The following is a 22,194-nucleotide window of genomic DNA, read 5'->3' on the forward strand; positions in this document are numbered from 1 at the left end:
GTGAAGCCTCCCCAACAACCTGTCCACGTCCTCGGGAGCCACAGGGTCAAACTCATCCCAAACCGGCTCAACAAGACGTGTCTCCTCTCCCTCGCTTGGATCATCCCAATTTCGGTCCAGATCGTCCCGGAGCTGAGCGATTTTATCGTATAGATAACCACTAAACTCCTTGGCTCGTCCCTGCAAAGGGTCATCCCGCACCTCCTGGTGAAGGAGGGAGCGGGTCACCCGAAACAGGGCGGCCGGGCGGTTATCTGCCGACGCAATGAGGGTGGAGGCGTAGGAACGCCTCGCCTCCCTCATTGCCACTAGGTAGGTCCTAGAATAGGACCTAACTAGTGTCCGATCAGCTTCGGAACGACTGGACCTCCAAGTGCTCTCTAGGCGTCTTCTCCGGCGTTTCATCTCCCTCAGCCCCTCGGAGAACCAAGGGGCCGGACGAGATCTGCGCCGGGTCAGAGGCGCAGCGCGACACGGTCCAAGGCCCCAGCCGCGCCTGTTCCCAGGCCACGACTAGTTCCTCAGTCGTGCCGTGGGCCAGATCCTCAGGAAATGGCCCAAGCTCCGTCAGGAACCTCTCAGGGTCCATCAGGCGCCTGGGACGGAACCAACGTATAGGTTCTGTCTCCCTGCGATGGTGAGTGGCGGTTCGGAAGTCTAGGCGAAGGAGAAAATGATCGGACCATGACATTGGTTCTGTTACTAAATCATCTAATTCCAGATCATTTAACCACTGTCCAGAGATATAAATCAGATCCAGCGTGCCTCCCCACATGTGCGTAGGGCCATCATTTACTTGAATCAGGTCCAAGGCCGTCATGGAAGCCTGGAACTCCCGAGCTGCCGTCGATGACAAGCCGACTGATGGCAGGTTGAAATCCCCCATGACTACAAGTCTGGGGGTCTCAACCGCCACCGCGGCAAGTACCTCCAACAGCTCAGGCAGGGCTGTGGTCACGCAGCAAGGAGCCAGGTACGCGATCAACAAGCCCAACTGATTCCTATGGCCCCACCGCACATAGAGGGATTCACAGCCGGCAATCTGAGGAACAGTGGCCTCCCTCGGCTCTAGATCTTCTTTAATAACAACCGCCACCCCCCCCACCCTACCTTGGGCCCTCGGCTGATGAAATGCTCGGAAACCTGGAGGGCACAGCTCAACAAGGGGGACCCCCCCCCTCTGGACCCAACCAGGTCTCCGTAATGCCCATCAGGTCCGCAGACTCCCCCTGAATAAGGTCGCAAATCAGGGGAGCTTTATTAACCACGGACCGGGCATTACACAACATCAGCCGAAGATCCAAGCTCTGAGGATCATGGCCGCCCGAGGAACGGGTAGGGACTGGGGGGCCGGAGCACGTGATCGCTTTCAGACATCGAACACGTGCTCCCAACTCTCGATACGGCCCCCCCCTCCACCATATCTGCCTCTCCCACTTACCGTACTGATCGAACATCCCTCTAATCCTGGAACCGAGCCATCCCCCCCTGCCTTCAGACCAGATGGAGTAGTGCCGCGAATAAGCACAGGGGCTGGATCCCTCCCCGACGGGTTCTCTCCCCCACCCGTCAAATCCCTCCCCCCCACCCTCCCCTTAAAATTCCCATTAAAATTCCCCTTAAAAAATCTATTAAAACAATTAATTAAAAAAACCCTGAGTCTCCTATTTTTGGCATGCCATCTCTCGGGGTTCCAAAACCCGTCCTCAAGATGGGCCCTCGATAGTGTAGAGGGCCAAACCCGCGAGAGAGGGGAATCTCGCAGGGCAAGAAGGTCAGCCGCTGTAAATGTCCGCATGATGAGAGTCCGGCAAGCAGACCCATCCTGGACCTGTCAAGATGGAAATTGACACACCAGTAATCCGGGTGGAAGACAGACGAAATAGTTCTTAGGCGGTAGATGAAAAACCGCCATGATTAAGTCAGAGCACCAACCCCTCCTATCCCGAGGGGTGGACTATGGACGAGGGGAAGGGGAGAAAAGGATGAAGTCCTACAATAGTCAAGGTAGGATTGTCCAGGGCCAACCTCAGTTCACCCAACTGGGGCCAAAGATCTTCAGGAGGTCCCCTTGCAGCCAGCCCTTAGGCGTCCTCTAAGATGATAAAAAAAAGGCGCCCACATGGCCCGTGATCGTCCTTCCAGTTGACAAAGAGGCCGAAGCACGTGCCTAATGGGCCAGCCGCTCCACCGACGAGACGCCTCTCTCCCAAGATCCGGGGGGGGCAAAGGACTCACAAAAGCCCCCACAGATGGCCATAGACGCCCTCAAGATGATAAGGAGGGCGTCCCCTAGGCCCGTAGATAACCTTCAGAGTGGCAGAGAAGGTGACCATCGGGCCTCTTCATGGCCGCTAAGCCAGGCCACCATTTGATCAATGAAGTGATGTTAGTATTTATATATATATATATATTCGTAGATTTTCACGGGTATATGTATGCAGGTTTTGGTATGTTCGGTCTTTTCCCGTGTAAGATTGAGAGTATTTAGGCAACGTTTCAACAAGGTCTCACTCATCATCTTTAGGCTGGAGTTTTTGGCTTTGTTCTTATGTGAGCAAAGTGTGATTATAACTGCTGTTTCTCTATAAATACTGGTGGGGGGTGGTTTTTGAAATGCTGGCCTAGCTGTTACAAGCTGATTGGTTGGCTGTGTTGCTACATCTTGTTTTGGTTAATGGAGTTGATTTTTGTGTGGGATGTAGCATTTTGGGCCCTGGTCTGGTTCCATGTTCGAGGTCCTGTCATGTGCTCATGGCATGTGTTAGATTGCTTTGTGTGGGGATCCGTGGGGGTATGGTGTAGCAGCTGGCGATGCCATCATGGCAGAAGCCAAACCATGTGAGACATGATTTGTAACAGAACTTTACTTATGTGAGACTAATTGTTGATCAGAACTGCCTCTCATTTTTCATCTGCTGAATTCCAGTTGTCCAAAGAATATGGTCCTGTTTTCCGTCTTCAAATGGGGTGCCTGGAAGTGGTGGTGCTGACTGGCTATGAGACGGTCAAGGAGGCTTTGGTGAACCAGGCAGAGGCATTTGCAGAGAGACCTATTGTCCCCACTTCTGAGGACTATGCAAAGGGGTTTGGTAAGTTGTTTATTCTGGATTTACAGTTGACACTTCTTGTAAAACTCTAATCAATATTATGTACAACTCACTCAGAAATACGATGAAAATATGATGGTAATAAATAGTAGTAAACAGTATTTAAAAAGAATATTTTTCAACCAATGCATGCACTTACACCAAACTTCTTGCACCAAACTAAGAGTAATGCTGGTGTTGCTGCCTAAGAGAACTTTATCTAAAGGAGGTGGCAGCAACCAGTAGTGTTTGATTTTTGCATCTCTTCTTTCTCTTCCACCCCCCGCCTCCCTCTCTCACTCCCTGTGTGTCTCATGGTTTGTTTAGCAACCATGACACATAGCAACCTTTTCACCAGAACTATTTACAGTTGATAAACAAAGATTACATGTAGAATGTTTCATCTGAAGTTTTCATAGAAGAGAATTTGGACAGCTTCTGGAAATCACAACAGATTGATTTGACTTAATCCCTCAGGGCCAACAGAAGCATTCAGAAAACAAAAGATATAGCAATTTTTTATTTATTAAATTTAATGGCCACCCATCTTACTACAGGATAACTCTGTAAGGAATAATTGTACTAACAGTAAGAATCCAATCCTTGAACATGTTTGTTTTACTTGTTTGCAAATTTGGGGTGCAGGAAACCCCAGGATCATGCATGCATTGTTCTTCATTTGCCCCAAATTATGGTACCTGAGAATTTGCACAGCCAAGTCAGTAATAAATATTGAAATTAGCTGGTCCACTGTGTAAGGAAGGAGAAGGGCTGTTCTCCCAGAGTTCAATTTGGATTGTCTCCTACTATTTCTCCTTGTAAGAGACACCAGGGGTATTTTTACATGCTGAACTGCAATCCTTACTCATCATAGGCAGCTTAAACCTTAAAGTTCATACTTAAGTAACCACCTGATGAGATCATGAACACTGCATTTGCTATGCTAGAAGTAAATAAATGCTTTCCATACCCTTCAATGTTTATGTTCTTCAGACATATGCATTATAATGGTAGAATTTTCCTGGTTCAAACTGATCTTCAACTTGAACTCTTATTTCTAATTTGACCTCTTATTTACCTCTCCAGGTATTATTCTTGCTCATGGTGAGAACTGGAGACAGATGCGGAAGTTTTCAATATCTGCATTACGGGATTATAGAATGGGCAAGGGGATTGTTGAAGACAAAATCAGTGAAGAATGCAGTATCTTGATAAAAACATATGAAACTTATGAAGGTGAGTTGGTATTCTGTCCTACAGACTTTCAAGACAATCTATGTATAGAAGATCTAGAGCAATGATGGCTAACCTTTTTGCCATTGCAACAGATGCGGGGAAGGTTCGCGTGTGCGCGTGCCCACACCCATAATTCTATGCGTCCCGCCCCGCGCATGTGCGCGCAACCCTCCTCCCCCCTGCTTCTGGCACACAATGGCCCGGGAGGCCCATATTTCTTTCTCACCTGGCTCCAGATCCTCTCTATGCATCTGGGGAGGGCGAAAACAGCCTCCCCACCCAGAGGCCCTCTGGAGGCCTGAAATGGCCCATTTCCCAACTTCCGGTTGGACAGGAAGTGACTTTTTTTCTGTCCCCAGCCTCCAGAGCCTCTCTAGGGCCTGGGGAAGGCTGTTTTCGCCCTCCCTAGATGCATAGAGAAGATCTGGAGCCTGGTGAGAAAGAAAAACAAGCCTCCCTCCCCCAGGCCATCCAGAGACAGGAAACAGCCTGTTTCCTTACTTCTGGTGGGTCCAGAAGGCCCGAAAATCAGCGGCTGGTGTGCGCATGTGCGCTGGAGCTGAGCAAGTGTGCTCACTGATATGGCTACATGTGCCACCTGTGGCACACGTGCCATAGGTTCGCCATCACAGATCTAGAGGAACCTTTTCAGAAAAATATGCCAATAGCTGTTATTTATGAGGAATTGTTATATACTAAATTAGCTATTGAAGTTTATGGAAGGATAAATTGTTTCCAATATGAGCACTGCTTTTGTATATGAAAAGGTGTTAGGAATTGGACTTACTTTGGGTAAGGCTTTGGGTAAGGCTTAGGCTTTGAGTCAGTGATATTCATGTTATCCAATTAAGTAGAATAAGTTAAAAACCTAAGAACCAAACCAACACCATTCACCACAATTCTTGGCTTTCCAAGTGATCCACTTTCTGGTACCCTCTCATTCATTCCCACCCAGGCATTCCTGTCCTTTAACACTCTCCCTATCACCCCAAGATCACGTGGAGATTATTGCACAATTTCCTCTTAAACTCACGGCTCAGAATTCTATTATCTTCATTCCGTGGAACATAATATGCAACTATCACCAATATATAAACTCCTATTTTGATCCCACATGTCAGGCATACCAAATTTTGAAAGAATGAAGAATGAATATGGCTAATAAAAATTATCAACATCTTTCTCTGTATTTAATGAAATTATTATGGTACCTTCCATTTTAATACTACATTTTTTTCTCATTAACAATTCATTGCTTACAATGAACAAATATTAAATGATCAGGATGCATTAAACTTCCCAAAACTTTTCTGGTGTCAGCAATATTTCCATATGTTGTTTGGAAATACATTGGTCACGAGCATCATCTGTTTTAGGAATTAGGAAGTGGAAACTACATTAAGAAAGAGTGACAAAATAGTGGATGAAAAATCTTCTGAGAAATATATCAAAGTTAACCTACCAAAATACCTGTACATCCTTTATCAGTCTAGTGTCTATTAGTTCTGTTGACAATTTCAGCTTATCTTTATGGTCCAGCACTCTCTGTTCCAGATTACATGATTCTCTGTTAATTCACTTCTGCAGTGATGGGTGGGGAGTTAGGTCCTTAAAACATCTTACTGTAACAGTTTCAAATTTTTGCAAGGAATACAATCATTTTGAATAAATTGTTGATAAAAGTTAGCATCCTCTCTGATGGCAAGAGCTGAGATTCTGTCCTTCACTACAGAGAGGGAAACTATGTTCTGAAGCCTTAGATTTATTTTGTTAAAAGCTTTTGTGTTACTCATTTATTCTACATGCTGCCAGCAACATGGTCTAGCTGTTCTTCCATTTCCACACTGAACACAGGGACTAGAATACTGCTACTCCATTTTACCTGTCATCAGAAATGTAACTGCTTCTCACTCCAAATGATGCATGTCTCTAGTACTACATTAATGTGTAACTACTTCTAGTTTTAAAAGGATGGGTTACAGAATTATTCTTTCTGTTACTGTCAGTAAATTTTAGCTCATAAATCCATATTTTCTTGCTATCTTCTATGCAGAGTACAAAGTAGTTTCTGTTATAAATGCTATGTATAAGCCATCTAAAGGTGACGAAGAGCAGGTTTAATTCTGGGATTCTTTCACAATTCTGTTTTAATTTATTTCTCATGACCAGGAAAGCCATTTGACCCAGCAACAATTCTGAAAGCTGCAGCTGCCAATATCATCGTTTCTTTTTTATTTGGCAAGAGATTTGAATATGAAGATGCTACACTTCTAAGACTTCTGGAGTTAGTTGAAGAAAATGTGCACCTTGCAGGGACCCCTGCTGTGTTGGTAATGTAATCTTTCATATGAAGAAAAACGTCATCCCTATAGTTTATTAAGGTTTAATTTGTGAGATTTGGATCTTAATTAATTAATAAACTTGTTTTATCATATCTTTAGCACCCACGTATTTTAGTTGATGATACTGATGGTGATTTTGGAGGGTATGGAACAAACCTATTTGGATAAAAATGCTTTGAGATGTCTATTAGAAAATATATTCATAGTATTCAGTTCTCTTAATATGCTACCTCTCTTATTATTCAACTCTGTTTCAGGTATATAATATGTTTCCCAAGTTGGGATTCCTTTTGGGTGCTTATAAAAAAATAATGAATAACCAAAGAGAGTTCCATGAATTCATACAGGCCACTTTCCTTGAAAATCTCAAAGAGTTTGATGAAAATAACCAGAGGACTTTTATTGATGCATTTCTTGTTCGGCAGAAAAAGGTAATTTTAAAAAGCATTTTAAGTATGCAAGGAATTGTAACTGATGTTTTTTCTTTCACTTGTTTTAAAAATATTCTGGCTGGTACCAGAATACATGCAGCTGGGGAAAATCCTTGCTTTAGAAATGTCCAGGAAAACAATTTCCTGGATAGAAAGCCAGGAGTGAATATGTGAGTGTAGTTTGGACTCTCCTCATCTTCAGGTTCTGTGGGGAATATAAACTTGAAACAAAAATAATAAAAATTAATAACCTCTACCAGCAAGGACACTATTAAACAGCCAAGGCTGATTAAAACAGTGATCATGTTTAAAACTTTATGAAACAACATTCAGGAGGGGCTGTAAGTACCTCCAGGGTATGAGATTTCCCATTATTTGGCAGCTCCCCATCTTCCTGAATTCCTGAGTCATGGCTCTCAGCAAGTCTTCTTGCAGCATCCTTCATGGCCAACAGATTCACTGTTCGTGTGATATCTTTATTCCTTGTGTGTCTATTACAGCTCCTATAATGCTTGTACACCTCTAACTGGAACTTTTCCCTGTAAAATGCAACACTGGTTTTTTGTAGCAGTTGAATGAAGCAGTCACATGGGGGTCTCACTTAACAACCACTTTTCTCAACGTCCAACTGTGGTCATAAGTCGAGGATTACCTGTAGTACCAATTCTACAGTCTCTTACAGAGGGATAATTCTAGTAGGGAGATAGTCAGGTGGGCCCTTGGGAAGCAACCCTTTTATCTTTATTTATAAACATTGGGATATTAATTATTGGGATAAGGGTTGGGATATGTGGGGAATGCTCTTCCTATTGGTCCAGAAACTGATCAGTGCAGGAGAAGTGGAAAGCCGTTCTCCCTTTTTTAGAAATTGCAGTCTAAGGAAATCCATGGAAAAGTGAAAGTGAGCTCTCAAACCTGAAATCTTTCTTCTTAAAGATTCATAAAATCACTCTTCATGAAAGAAAGCATTGAGCTGGCATGTATTGAGAAGAGCTGGCAGAGAGCAGTGGGGGAAGGTAATCACAATTTTTCTCCAAACTCATTGCTGGTTCTTCCATTGTCACCATTCACTGGAACATAACGATGCAACAGTCACTCAGCAGATGCACTTCCCTACACAGCCACAGTAAAAGGATGTCCTGAATTCACGTATCCTGAATTATGGCACTTCTGCCGTAATTGACCCTAATTTTAATTCCCCTGCATACATAGATATATGCCAATCTACAAGATGAAGCTGTCTTCATTTAGATGAAGTTCCTTTTCCATTTTCTCTAAATTTCAAAACAGGAAACATTTTATTTTTTCTTTACTTCAATTCATTCAGTAATTCATGGTCTTTCCCATATGCTTCTCATTATCACAAGTTACAGTCTTCTTTAGCCCTGGCCGTAAACAGATGCATCCTGTGATAACCCGGGCATGGCACAAAGGCAACACAGCCAGAGAATAAGTATGAGTCCCTTTATTAGCTCCAACTTTGCCCCCAACGTCCCTTTTACTCTCCGGTCTGGAGAAAAACTCTCCCACAAACCTTTAACAGCCTTTGATCTGAAAATACTCTAGTCCAAGCATTATAAGCAGAAACTATAAATCCAACAAGGCAAGATAAAGTAATTAATCTGGCAGGGCAAGCAAGATAAGGAGCCCATGTTCCTCCTCAACCTCCTCACTGTCCAACTCTACTGCCAGCTCCGCAGGCTGCAGGCGGACCACAACAGCCAGGAACCCAAATAAAGCAGTTAACATGAGATGAACTCAGCATTTGTTCCTGACAACTGCCCCTCCAAATATCTTCTCCTTTAAACTCCATTCCCAGGTGTGCCTTGTGAAGGGAATCAGGGCCTTTTCCTCCCTCGTAAGCCATGCAACCCACGTTGCTCTCTTCTGTGTTCTTCCCTATGTGCCCTAGGATGAAGAAGGGGTGGGCCATGGTCTTCATCAGAACCCCTCTCCCTTGTTCTACCCGTCTCCTACTCTGCCCAACCTGACTCCACGGCCAACTGAGCCATTCTCTCACTCTCTGTCAGTTGTTGGTCTTCAATCTCAGAGTTAGATTCCGATGTGGGCATGACAATTCCATAAACCCTAGTATCCATCATCTTTTTGGTCAAGCGAGACCTTGACATAATTCTTTGTGGCAGGACACGAGTGTTAGGGCTCCCTGCTAATCATAGAACACAAAACCTGCCACTTTGGGCACATTTTAGCCAGCATGCCACAAACACCACCAAAGGTCAATTTTGCTGCATATAGGAACTAAAAATATGATCTCTAATTTAAAGTCTACTTTGCAAGCCACTCTACTATTGTCTGCAACTCAATATAGATAATCCTTGAATTATGACAGCAATTCAGCCTGGAATTTCTGTTACTGAGCGATGGTTGTGAAGTATAATTGAATTGCTTAGTGATAGGAATCCCTGCATTTCCAACTGCCATTGTTAACTGAACTGAAGTGGTTGTTAGACAAGGACTTCCTCACAACTTCCTATGGCTTCCCACAACCAAAGCCAGGGGAGGAAGCCAACAGGAAGTTGCCATCCCAGGAGGCTTCCAAACAGCCAGCAGGTTGCCAAATAGCTGCTGCTGGGTGTGGGATGACATGCAGGGGTATGTAAGTGGCTGGAGCAGAATAGTGCAAGCACAGAATGATTGGAATGGTTGCGTCCAGATGGGGAGAGACTGAGGGTGGGCATGGGATTGTGGGGTGCACAAGGGTGCAACTGAGGGGGAGTCAAGGCTTGGGAAGGAGTGTGGTGTTGCACAGAGGGGCAAGTGGAGAGATTTACCCCAGAAAATCCCTGCTGGCTTCCCATTATCTTTGTGGAGGAAACAGCATGGAAGATTGCAAAAGGCAAGCAATTAATCACAGCTACTGAGCTATAGTAAGTGCTAGACCATGGTTGCCAAGCACCCAAAGCAGGATCATGTAATTGTGGGACTGCTCAGATGGTTGAAAGTCCAAGAATTGGTTATAACCACCATTTGTTTACTATCATTTTAACTTGAAATGCTCCTGGAATGAATGGTCATAAGTTAAAGACTATCTCTAGGAGGTACATTAGTGACATATTCAGGACGCTTATATTTTGCTTTAGTTTGTTTGATAAGGCTTTATATAAGCAGAAATCTCAAGGCTAGATTTAATCATGGTCATAATCACTGTAACTATATTGATAGCCTTTCCCCCCTTATAAATAATAATCCTAATTTTTTTTTTACAGTTAAGCAACACACTGTCCTCCAGTTTTTGTGAAGTACAACTCTCACAATATCTTGACACTGGAAATTTGGAGGACACTGCTTTATATAAGCAGAAATCTACAGTCTAGATTTAATCATGGTCATAATTAATCATGGTCACTATTAATATATAGTTTGATAGCCCACTGTAGATATTAATCCCAATATTTATTACAGATAAACAACACAATGTACTCCAGTTCATGTGAACTACAACTCTCATAATCTCCTGACACTGTAACATCTGTTCCATGGGTGAAATGCTACTGGTTCGCTCCAGTTTGGGCTAATCGGTAGTGATAACTTTTTATCTGAGTTTTTATCACTACCGATGATAAAAATCAATTCATTTGAACCGGTAGGTAAAAAGCTATCAGTTTGGTTGAACCAGTAGTTAGCTACCAGTTCAGTTGAATAGGCACTGTAAAAGCTATTATTAGCTTTTTTTTATTATTAAAACCATTATTTCCGATGAACAGCTGTGCAGAAGGGTTTAGCTTTGCTAGAAAGCAGGAAATCCTGCTTTCTAGCAAACCTAAATCACGCACCACAGCTGATTCCCCCTCTCGCTTCTACTTACCTTCACAAGCCTCCTTTTGGTGCGCATGTGCACGCAGCAAATCTGTAGCAAACCAGTTTGGATTTTACCACTGATCTGTTCATGTATGTAGATTATAGACATACATTAAATGTCCTTGATATCTTTTCTTTATACTCTTCAGGAGAATCAGAAGTCAACAAATAGCTATTTCCATAATGATAACCTTATAGGTCTCGTGGATAACCTATTTATTGCTGGCATGGATACAACTTCAAACACTTTGTACTGGACCTTACTCCTAATGATGAAGTATCCAGAAGTTCAGAGTAAGCAGTTTTATTTGACTGATTTTCAATAACGTGCCAAAATAAAATGGGGGTGGAAGAATAAGAAGCAAGAATGAGTTGCCCCATCTATTTATATTTGAAGGAATTAATGTGATGTGAGAGTGATTATAACCATGGTGGCAAACCTATGACATGCGTGCAACAGTTGTCATGCAGTGCCCTCTCTGTGGGCAAGCAAGCCTTCACCCCAGTTCAACTTTACCACCATGCGCATGCGCCTCCCACTGCCCAGCTGGTCATCGAGTCTCTGCCATGCATGTTTGGGGACAGGGCGCATGCAGGATGAACGTGCATGTGCAGGGGGCGGAGTGCAGGGGGGAAGGATGTGTGGGGGGGCAGGGGGCAGGGGGAGCACATGCACATGCATATTGGGGTGGGCATGTGGAGACGGGGTGCATGCGCACATTGCATTTTGGTGGTTTGGGTGCACACCCATGCACTCCATCCGGAAAAGGTTACCCATCACTGGATTATAAAATCTCACCATATGAAGGCTTCACCCATGTACTTTCAGAGATTTCTGAAAGATGTACCAGTCACAGAATGTGTTATGCACCTATCACCTCTCATTACTGCTGAATATGAGTAAAAACTGAATAGAGTTTTCTGCTAAGAATTATACATTCCAAGGACAATACTCCCTTAACTGATTTCTTATATCTCACTAATCATTTCATAATCTCTATACCTTAAAATATAAACAATCAACATTTTTTCTGCATGGGAATAATATATATGGTGAATAAAAGTACCAAAAGAAAAATTACAAGCATAAATCACAAATGATTATATTATAAATGTTCTTTGGAATTTTTGCTTAAACTCCCATTTAAACAAAAATTGAAATTATGGAATCATCTTGATGTGATTCTATTTTCTCAGGGAAAGTCCAAGAAGAAATTGCAAAAGAGGTTGGGGTTCGTCAGCCAAGGATAGAAGACCGATTCAAAATGCCTTACACCAATGCAGTAATTCATGAAATTCAAAGGTTTGCTGATATTATTCCAACCAATTTGCCCCATGCAACCTCCAAGGATATAACTTTCAAAGGCTTCTTCATTCCCAAGGTGATTGCTGTGAAATTGTTAATGTTCCAATCTTACTTTGTACAATATAAACAATTTATGACCATAATTGAGCCCACAATCTTAATCATAAGTCATGATGGACATAAAGTGCATCACCATGTGACCATGCCCACTTTTATAACCTTTTTTGTGGCACTCATTAAGCAAACATTGGGGTCATAAAGTGAATGCTGTGGTCATTAAGTGGGCCCAATATTCACTGTAGCACTTTTTGGCCAGAAACTGAAGTAAATGCCAGTTTTTTGCAAAAACATAAATTGCAGTCATATGATCATGGGAGGCTACAAACAACCATAAATGTGGGCTGGTTGCCAAGTACCCAAAATATGGCTATGTGACCATACTGGGTGGGAAGCCCAGGACATCGGAACTTCAAATCTATTGTTTTTCAGGATCTGTTGTAAGTGCAACCAGTTGCTAACTGATCAGTAGTAAATTGAGCATTCCCTGTAAGTAAAATACAGTTTTAAATCCTGTTGAACCCTGAATGTAGCTGATAATCTATTTGCTTATTTTATCCTTAAGCGTTTTTGAACTAGTATGTTTCTCCATGCATAGTATTTATCATACTATAGAATAGTATTTATCATATTATACTATACTAATACTATAGTATATTTAAGTATATAATACTATACTACCGTGTTTCCCCAAAAATAAGACTGGGTCTTATTTTCTTTTGACACCACCCCTCCCCAATGGCTAGGGCTTCTTTTCGGGACTGTCTTAATTTTTTTAATTTTTTTTATAAAATGTTTTTAATTTTTTAATTACAAAGATAAACATTTCATCTTTCCTTCTGCAGTGCGTCATCTGGATACAAACATCTCTGTGCAACATCATTCCTCATTTGCCATATCTTTCTTTCTTTTTTAAAAAAATAGTTTTTATTGAATATTTGACATTTTAAAACCAAAAACCATTTTAAAACCAAAAACAAAACAAAACAAAAAAACGGGGGGGGGGGGGGGAAAGGGGAAGATAAAAAAACATACATGTACACCAAATGGTAAAATATGAAGCATAAGTAACAACATTATATAATATTTTACAATTTTCCACATCGACAATTTTCTTTGCTATTAAATATAATTTTCCTAATTGTTCTCTTATTCTTGTATAACCACATTAAGCATTCTCATATACAAAAGTGTTATAGATACTTACATCCTATTTATTGACATAATCATTATTTTATCCTTACCAGTATTCAATACTCTTAGTTTCCCATTAATTGCCGAGTTGCCGCCGGCCTTTTCGGCGTTCTGGTGGCGGCGGCGGCGGCAGCGACGGCGATAGGGGGTCTCTGATATTCAGGGGCCCCCTTGGACCCCGCCTGTGGGAGGAAGCAGTGGCGGCCGGGCGGCTTGCTGGGCGGCCTGCCGGGCGGCTTACTGGGCGGCCTGCGGCTTGCCGAGCTGCCGCCGGCCTTTTTGGCATTCTGGCGGCGGCGGCGGCGGGGGCCTTTGACACCTTGGGCCCCCTTAGATCCCCGCCCTGATGGAGGAGGCTTCAGTCGTTCAGGAAGTTGGGTGACGGGCGACTTCGGGGGCGAGGGGAGGAGCCCCGGAGGGGTTGCGCCCAGTGGAGATCTGGAGGGCCTCCCGGGCCCCCGTCGGCCTTGTTGGCTTCCTGGCGGCGGTGGCGGCCTGGCTTTTCTTCGTTTGGCGCTGGCGCCGGTGGAGCCCCGGGATTGCTGGCAGGATTTGGCGACTGGCGTCCCTTCCTAGATGGTGGGGATGTCGGTGGCCTCATGCAGCGGCGATGGGACGCTTTCGGTGGCGATGGCCGGGCGGAGGTGACCGGCGGCGGCGGCCTGCCTCGGTGTTTCAAGGCGGCGGACGGCCTGTTTAACATCTTTATCATCGGTCCCCCCCCTCCTTCTTCCTTAGTCCACCCCTGACTATTTATAGGGGGTGGTGAACTGACTGAGTGAGCGGTTTTGTCCTCTACCGCACAAGGATCGCTATTGACTGTTTCCCATCAGGACAGACTGACAGACTGGTTGTGGTCACTGTATCATCTGTTACCATCTTGACCGGCCCAGGATGGGCCTCCTGCCGGACTTTCTTTGTGATGCGAACGTTTACTGCAGCTGACCTTCTTGCCCTGCGAGATGCCCCTCTCTCGCGGGTTTGGCCCTCCATATTATCGAGGGCCCACCTTGAGGATGGGCTTTGGAGCCCCGAGAGGTGGCATGCTAAAAATAGGAGGCTTAGGGGCTTTTTAATTAGCTGTTTTAAGAGATTTTTAAGGGAGTTTTAATGGGATTTTAAGGGTTGGGAGGGGAGGGATTTGTGGGTAGGGAAAGAACCCGTCGGGAGGGATCCAGCCCTGTGCTTGTTCGCGACATTATTACATCTGGTCCGAAGGCAGGGGAGGTTCTGTTCCAGGACTAAAGGGTTGTTCAATCTGTACGGTAAGTGGGAGAGGCAGATATGGCGGAGGGGGGGGGCGTATCGAGTGTTGGGAGCACGTACTCGATGTTTGACGGCAATCACGTGCTCCGGCCCCTCAGTCCCTACCCGTTCCTCAGGCGGCCATGATCCTCAGAGCCTGAATCTTCGGTTGATGTTATGTAATGCCCGGTCCGTGGCTAATAAAGCCCCCCTGATTTGTGATCTTATTCAGGGGGAGTCCGCGGACCTTATGAGCATTACGGAGACCTGGTTGGGTCCGGGGGGGGGGGTTCCCCTCGTTGAGCTGTGCTCTCCAGGTTTTCGAGCATTTCATCAGCCGAGGGCCCAAGGTAGGGGTGGGGGGGTGGCGGTTGTCATTAAGGAAGATCTAGAGCCGAGGGAGGCCACTGTTCCTCAGATTGCCGGTTGTGAATCCCTCTATGTGAGGTGGGGCTCTAGGAATCAGTTGGGCTTGTTGATCGCATACCTGGCTCCTTGCTGCGTGACCACAGCCCTGCCCGAGCTGTTGGAGGTACTCGCCTCCGTGGCGGTTGAGACCCCCAGACTTATAGTCATGGGGGATTTCAATTTGCCATCGGCTGGCTTGTCATCGACTGCAGCTCGGGAGTTCCAGGCTTCCATGACGGCCTTGGACCTGATTCGGGTAAATGATGGCCCCACGCACATGGGGGGAGGCACACTGGACCTGATTTATATCTCTGGACAGTGGTTAAATGATTTGGAATTAGATGATTTAGTAACCGAACCGATGTCATGATCCGATCATTTCCTCCTTCGACTAGACTTCCGAACCGCCATCCACCATCGCAGGGAGATGGAACCTATACGGTGGTTCCGTCCCAGGCACCTGATGGACCCTGAGAGGTTCCTGACAGAGCTTGGGCCATTCCCTGAGGATCTGGCCCACGGCACGACTGAGGAACTAGTTGCGGCCTGGGAGCAGGCCGCGGCTGGGGCCTTGGACCGTGTCGTGCCTTTGCGACCTCTGACCCGGCGCAGATCTCGTTTGGCCCCTCGGTTCTCCGAGGGGCTGAGGGAGATGAAACGCCGGAGAAGACGTCTAGAGAGCACTTGGAGGTCCAGCCGTTCCGAAGCTGATCGGACACTAGTTAGGTCCTATTCTAGGACCTACCTAGTGGCAATGAGGGAGGCGAGGCGCTCATATACCTCCACCCTCATTGCGTCGGCAGATAACCGCCCGGCCGCCCTGTTTCGGGTGACCCGCTCCCTCCTTCATCAGGAGGTGCGGGATGACCCGTTGCAGGGACGTGCTGAGGAGTTTAGTGGTTATCTATACGATAAAATCGCTCAGCTCCGGGATGGTCTGGACCGAAATTGGGATGATCCAAGCGAGGAGAGGAGACACGTCTTGTTGAGTCCATTTGGGATGAGTTTGACCCTGTGGCTCCGAGGACGTGGACAGGCTGTTGGGAGGCTTCACGCCACTACATGTTTACTGGACCCGTGTCCTTCCTGGCTGGTACTGGCCACTCAGGAGGTGACACGAGGCTGGCTCCAGGAGATTATCAACGCTTCTTTGTTGGAAGGGTTTTCCTGCCGCCTTGAAAGAGGCGTGGTGAGACCCTCCTCAAGAAGCCCTCCTGGACCCAGCTATTTTGGGTAATTATCGTCCAGTCTCCAACCTTCGCTTTGTTGCGAAGGTTGTAGAGAGTGCTGTGGCGCGACAGCTACCCCAATACCTGGATGAAGCCGTCTATCTAGACCTGCTCCAGTCCGGCTTCCGACCCGGTACAGCACGGAGACAGCTTTGGTCGCATTGGTGGATGATCTCTGGAGGGCCAGGAACAGGGGTTATTCCTCTGCCCTGGTCCTATTAGACCTCTCAGCGGCTTTTGATACCATCGGCCATGGTATCTTGCTGCGCCGGGTGGGGGGATTGGGAGTGGGAGGCACCGTATATCTGTGGTTCTCCTCCTATCTCTCTGACCGGTCGCAGACGGTGTTGACAGGGGGGCAGAGGTCGACCGCGAGGGACCTCACTTGTGGGGTGCCGCAGGGGTCGATTCTCTTGCCCCTTCTGTTCAACATCTATATGAAGCCGTTGGGTGAGATCATCAGTGGCTTTGGGGTGAGATACCAACTGTACGCTGATGACACCCAGCTGTACTTCTCCACCCCAGGCCACCCCAATGAAGCTGTTGAAGTGCTGTCCCGGTGTGTGGAAACCGTACGGGTCTGGATGGGGAGAAACAGGCTCAAGCTTAATCCCTCCAAGACGGAGTGGCTGTGGATGCCGGCACCCCGATTTAGTCAGCTGCAGCCGCGGCTGACTGTTGGAGGCGAGTTATTGGCCCCAAAGGATAGGGTGCGCAACTTAGATGTCCTCCTGGATGAACGGCTGTCGTTTGAAGATCATTTGACGGCCGTCTCCAGGGGGGCCTTCCACCAGGTTCGCCTGGTTCGGCAGTTGCGCCCCTTCCTTGATCGGGATGCCTTGTGCACGGTCACTCATGCGCTCGTTACCTCTCGCTTGGATTATTGTAATGCTCTCTACATGGGGCTCCCCTTGAAGTGCACTCAGAGGCTTCAGTTAGTCCAGAATGCAGCTGCGCGGGTGATAGAGGGAGCTCCGCGTAGCTCCCATATAACACCGCTCCTGCGCAGACTGCACTGGCTGCCTGTGGCCTTTCGAGTGCGCTTTAAGGTGCTGGTTACGACCTTTAAAGCGCTCCATGGCTTAGGGCCTGGGTACTTACGGGACCGCCTGCTGTTACCACATGCCTCCCACCGACCCGTACGCTCTCACAGAGAGGGACTTCTCAGGGTGCCGTCCGCCAAGCAATGTCGGCTGGCCCCAGGGGAAGGTCCTTCTCTGTACACTCTGGAACGAACTTCCCCCGGGTTTACGCCAAATACCTGACCTTCGGACATTTCGTCACGAACTGAAGACACATCTTTTTATTCGCGCGGGGCTGTCTTAAATTGAATTTCATCAAATTTTTAAAATTCTTATTAACTAATTTTAATTGGGGTTTTATCTCACTGTATATTTTAATTTTCAGGCTAATTTTAAAATAAGTTTTTTAATTGCATTTTAAATTATATATTGTACTGTCTGTTTTATTTTTGCCTGTACACCGCCCTGAGTCCTTCGGGAGAAGGGCGGTATAGAAATCAAATAAATAAATAAATAAATAAATCAAATTTCAATTTACATTCTTATTTCTTATTTCTTTATTTCTTATTTCTATTTTCTAGCCACATATAGAATCTATTCCACACTTTATAGTAGTCAGAATCATCTCTTTCTTTAATTGCCATTGTCATTTTATCCATTTCAGCACATTCGAAAATCTTTTTAATTACTATTTCTTCAGATGGTGTATTGATCTGTTTCCATACTTGCGCCAGAATGATTCTGGCCGCCATTAGTATATTCAATGTTATGTAGTACAGACCTTTCTCCATTTTCTTATCAATTATTCCTAGAAGAAACAACTCCGGTTTGAAAGCAATCTTTTGGAGAGTAATGTCTTCTAGCCACCTTCTAATTTTGTACCAAAAAATTTTAACACTGGGCACATCTACCAAGATGTTGTAGTATGTTCCTAATTTAAGACCACATCAATAATTTGAATAATTTGAATTTAATACGTGTGTTTTCCCCTGAGCATATAAATTTTGATCTCATTTTATTTAATTGTTCAAATAATTTCCCCCTATTTTTATTGGTACCGTTTGAAATAAATAAAGTAACTTGGGTAATATGTTCATCTTGATTGTCGAAATTCTGCCAATTATATTGGTAATTTGGCAATTATTACCAATTATATTGGCAATTTGGTCCAATTGTCCAGGTCCTTTTGTATTTGTAATAGGAGTGTATCATAATTATCTCTCTTTATTGTGGTGCATTTTTCCGATAGCCAAATTCCTAAATATTTAATTTTCTTTGCTCTCAAAATTCCAAGCTTCTCCTCTAGTTCTTTATTCTGTTTGTTGGTTAAATTTTTAGTTAATATTTTTGTTTTGTCTTTATTCATTTTAAATCCTGCTACCATGCCAAATTGATTTATATCTTGTAATAAAGTTGGTCCAGATTCTAAAGGTTCCTCAGTAATAAATGCCAAATCTTCTGCAAATGCTTGGACCTTATATTCTTGTGATTTAATTTTTAATCCCTTTATTTCCAAATTATCTCTAATTTGTGACATTAATGTCTCCACAGACAGAATGAATAACAGAGGTGATAGCGGGCAATTTTGTCTTACTCCTTTAGCTATCTTAAAGATTTCTGTTTGTTCCCCATTTATTATTATTTTTGCCCTCTGTCTAGTATATATAGCTCTGATCATTTCTGTAATTTTTTCTCCAAAATTCATTTTTATTAATTGATTTATCATGTTGAATGAAAGAAAGATCATAAAGTCCTAATTTAAGTTGTCAAAAGCTTTTTGTACCTGTATGTTATTTTTTATATAACTGTTGGGTAGGAATCCATTTTGATCCGCATGTATAATTTTGTTTAGTATAATTTTGATTCTATCTGCTATTATAGCCACAAATATTTTGTAGTCAGCATTTAGCAACGAGATTGCCCTATAGTTCTGAATCTTCTGTTGTTCATTATTATTTTTGTGGATGCTTTCATCCAGGATTCTGGAATCTTGGCCTTTTCCAGTACTTCATTATATGTTTCTAATAACAATTGTTCTAATGGTTCTTGAAATTTTTTATAGAATTCAGCAGGAATTCCATCCAGACCTGCAGTCTTATTATTTTTGCCCTCTGTCTAGTATATATAGCTCTGATCATTTCTGTAATTTTTTCTCCAAAATTCATTTTTATTAATTGATTTATCATGTTGAATGAAAGAAAGATCATAAAGTCCTAATTTAAGTTGTCAAAAGCTTTTTGTACCCTGTATGTTATTTTTTATATAACTGTTGGGTAGGAATCCATTTTGATCCGCATGTATAATTTTGTTTAGTATAATTTTGATTCTATCTGCTATTATAGCCACAAATATTTTGTAGTCAGCATTTAGCAACGAGATTGCCCTATAGTTCTGAATCTTCTGTTGTTCATTATTATTTTTGTGGATGCTTTCATCCAGGATTCTGGAATCTTGGCCTTTTCCAGTACTTCATTATATGTTTCTAATAACAATTGTTCTAATGGTTCTTGAAATTTTTTATAGAATTCAGCAGGAATTCCATCCAGACCTGCAGTCTTATTATTTTTTTGCTTTTGAATTGTTCTTTGTAACTCCAATTTCGTTATTTTCTCTTTTAGTATTTTGTTTTGTTAAATCTGATAATCTGGAAAGATTTTGTTTTTGAGATATCTTTGAATATCTTTCCCTTCATTTTTTTCCTGACTGTATAATGTTTGGAAATAATTTACTGCTATACTTTTCTTTTTTTCTTTCTAGAAATACGTCATCCCGTCCTCATCCTCTAACTGTTTTATTAATCTCTTTTCCTTTTCTTTTTTTAATTTATGGGCCAGCCATCTTCCGGGCTTGTTGAAATTTTCAAAATAATTTTGTTAACTTAAATAATAGAAAAAAGGATTAAAAAATAGAGAAGATTAAATATCTAGGGGTCACACTGACCAAGAGGAATTGCATGTTGTTTTAGAAACTATGTTAAAATATGGAATGATGTTACAAAAGACTTGGCAAGATGGAACAAATTGCCATTGTTATTGGGTAGACTTTTTGTTATTAAGATGAATGTCTTATTCAGGATGTTATTTTTATTTCAGACTATACTGATGTTGTCAATTGATTTACCTTTAAAACATAAAATTTCATTATAATAATTTTTACAACAATGTGTTAAATGGAAAATACTCTTCTTTATATAATACCAATGTTTAGGGCATGTACATCTTTCCATTGCTGACTTCTGTGCTCCATGATGAATCTCAGTGGGAGAAACCTCATGAATTCTACCCTGAGCATTTTCTTGACTCTGAAGGAAAATTTGTGAAGAGGGATGCATTCATGCCTTTCTCTGCAGGTAACCTCACTCTGTATATGTGAAAAGCTATCCTGGAAAGAGTTTCAGTGCAACAGGATAGTTAGGAAGATTCATTATTTCCTTTAAGATTATTATTATTCCTTTGAGGCAGTCTGACTATGGAAAGCCATGTAAAATAGTTTAAGAAACCAAAAAAACCCCACCTTTTTTTGCCATCTATGCTTTCTTCCAGGTCAGAGAGTATGTGCTGGTGAGACCCTTGCAAGAATGGAGCTCTTCCTTTTCTTTACCAACCTCCTCCAGAGATTTACCTTCCAGCCACCTTCAGGAACATCTAAAGATGATCTGGACCTGACTCCTGCTCTTGGACTTACCACCCCTCCCATGCCTTACAAGACCTGCGCTGTGTTATCTTGAACTGACTCGGAAAAAAAGTTCATAATAAGCCATTTTCTCACCTTTTAAAAAACTTTATTTTGACAGCGAGGCAAAAATCTGACAATCTGATTCCATATTACATTATATTCATTCTATTTATTTTATTTGAATTCCACTTTTATTATTTTTACAAATAACTCAAGGAAGTAAACATATCCAGTGCACTATCCTACCCTTATTTTCCCAAAGCTCTTTGGGTTAAGAGGAGAGACTGGCCCAGAGTTACCCCAGCTAGAATTAATTGGGTTAATAACCCAATTTGGGTTATTAATCCAAAGTCACCCAGCTGGATTTCATTGCTAAAGAGGGACCTGAACTCACAGTCTCCTGTTTTCTAGGCTGGTGTCTTAACCACTAGACCAAACTATCTATTCTTTAGGTTTCATATGTTGCCAAAAAGATGAATAGTAGTAATCTATAGAAACATAAATTATAGGTTCTGATAGGGAAGAAGAGTTTTCTCCTTTCTGTTTCTGTTTAGAAATTTTGGTTTCTTTTACTTTGAGTATTTTAATTACTTTTTTAAAAAGCAGTCTCTCTTTCTCTCTCTCTCACTCACTCACACACACACACACACACATACACACACACACACTTTTTGCAGTAGTCCTAATTATAAATTCATGTGTTTGCTTTATAAACCTAGTTGTCATTTCTATTATTTCTTCAAAAACCAATAAAATAATATTTTACATCAGGAAATTCCATGGGATCTCCAGCAACAAATCAAAGTATTTGGGGCAGGGGTCTCTTGCTGAAACCAATGACATAGAGCTGAATGCAGCATGACCTAACATCTCTTTGCCAAACGCCTCTGGAGGAAATCCCATGAGGTAAGCATCATTAAATGGGGCCAATGTCATCCATTCTGAACAAGACCAGGAGTTGATGCAGGACTTATATGAAACAAACTCCCTTTAGAGGAGGCTATAACTGCTAATGATGATCTCTCAGCCCAACATAATAACCTCCTAGTTTCCTCTTGTCAAAACCATATGTTAGATTGGGTAAATGGATGGAGTCTTGAGACCAGACCAGTGACAACAGCTCTTTTATTTAGTGTGAGAC

General features: G+C 43.3%; 1 protein-coding gene across 2 annotated transcripts in view; it reads left to right on the forward strand.

Moving 5' to 3' along the window:
* Positions 1-21,697, forward strand: part of LOC131198468 (cytochrome P450 2K1-like) — a 31,099-nt gene extending 9,402 nt beyond the window's left edge. Inside the window, exons 2-9 of one of the 2 annotated variants that reach the window (XM_058183155.1) lie at positions 2,930-3,092; positions 4,176-4,325; positions 6,495-6,655; positions 6,925-7,098; positions 11,067-11,211; positions 12,115-12,299; positions 20,586-20,727; positions 20,921-21,697. In XM_058183155.1, the coding sequence (XP_058039138.1) occupies positions 2,930-3,092; positions 4,176-4,325; positions 6,495-6,655; positions 6,925-7,098; positions 11,067-11,211; positions 12,115-12,299; positions 20,586-20,727; positions 20,921-21,105 (1,305 nt within the window). In that variant the 3' untranslated portion in view covers positions 21,106-21,697. Of the gene's footprint in view, positions 1-2,929; positions 3,093-4,175; positions 4,326-6,494; positions 6,656-6,924; positions 7,099-11,066; positions 11,212-12,114; positions 12,862-20,585; positions 20,728-20,920 lie in introns of those variants that run through there. The other variant, XM_058183146.1, reaches the window with a different exon arrangement.
* Positions 21,698-22,194: the final 497 nt, after the last annotated feature.

This window comes from Ahaetulla prasina, chromosome 1 (assembly GCF_028640845.1).
Source record: "Ahaetulla prasina isolate Xishuangbanna chromosome 1, ASM2864084v1, whole genome shotgun sequence".
NCBI classification, from domain to species: domain Eukaryota; kingdom Metazoa; phylum Chordata; class Lepidosauria; order Squamata; family Colubridae; genus Ahaetulla; species Ahaetulla prasina.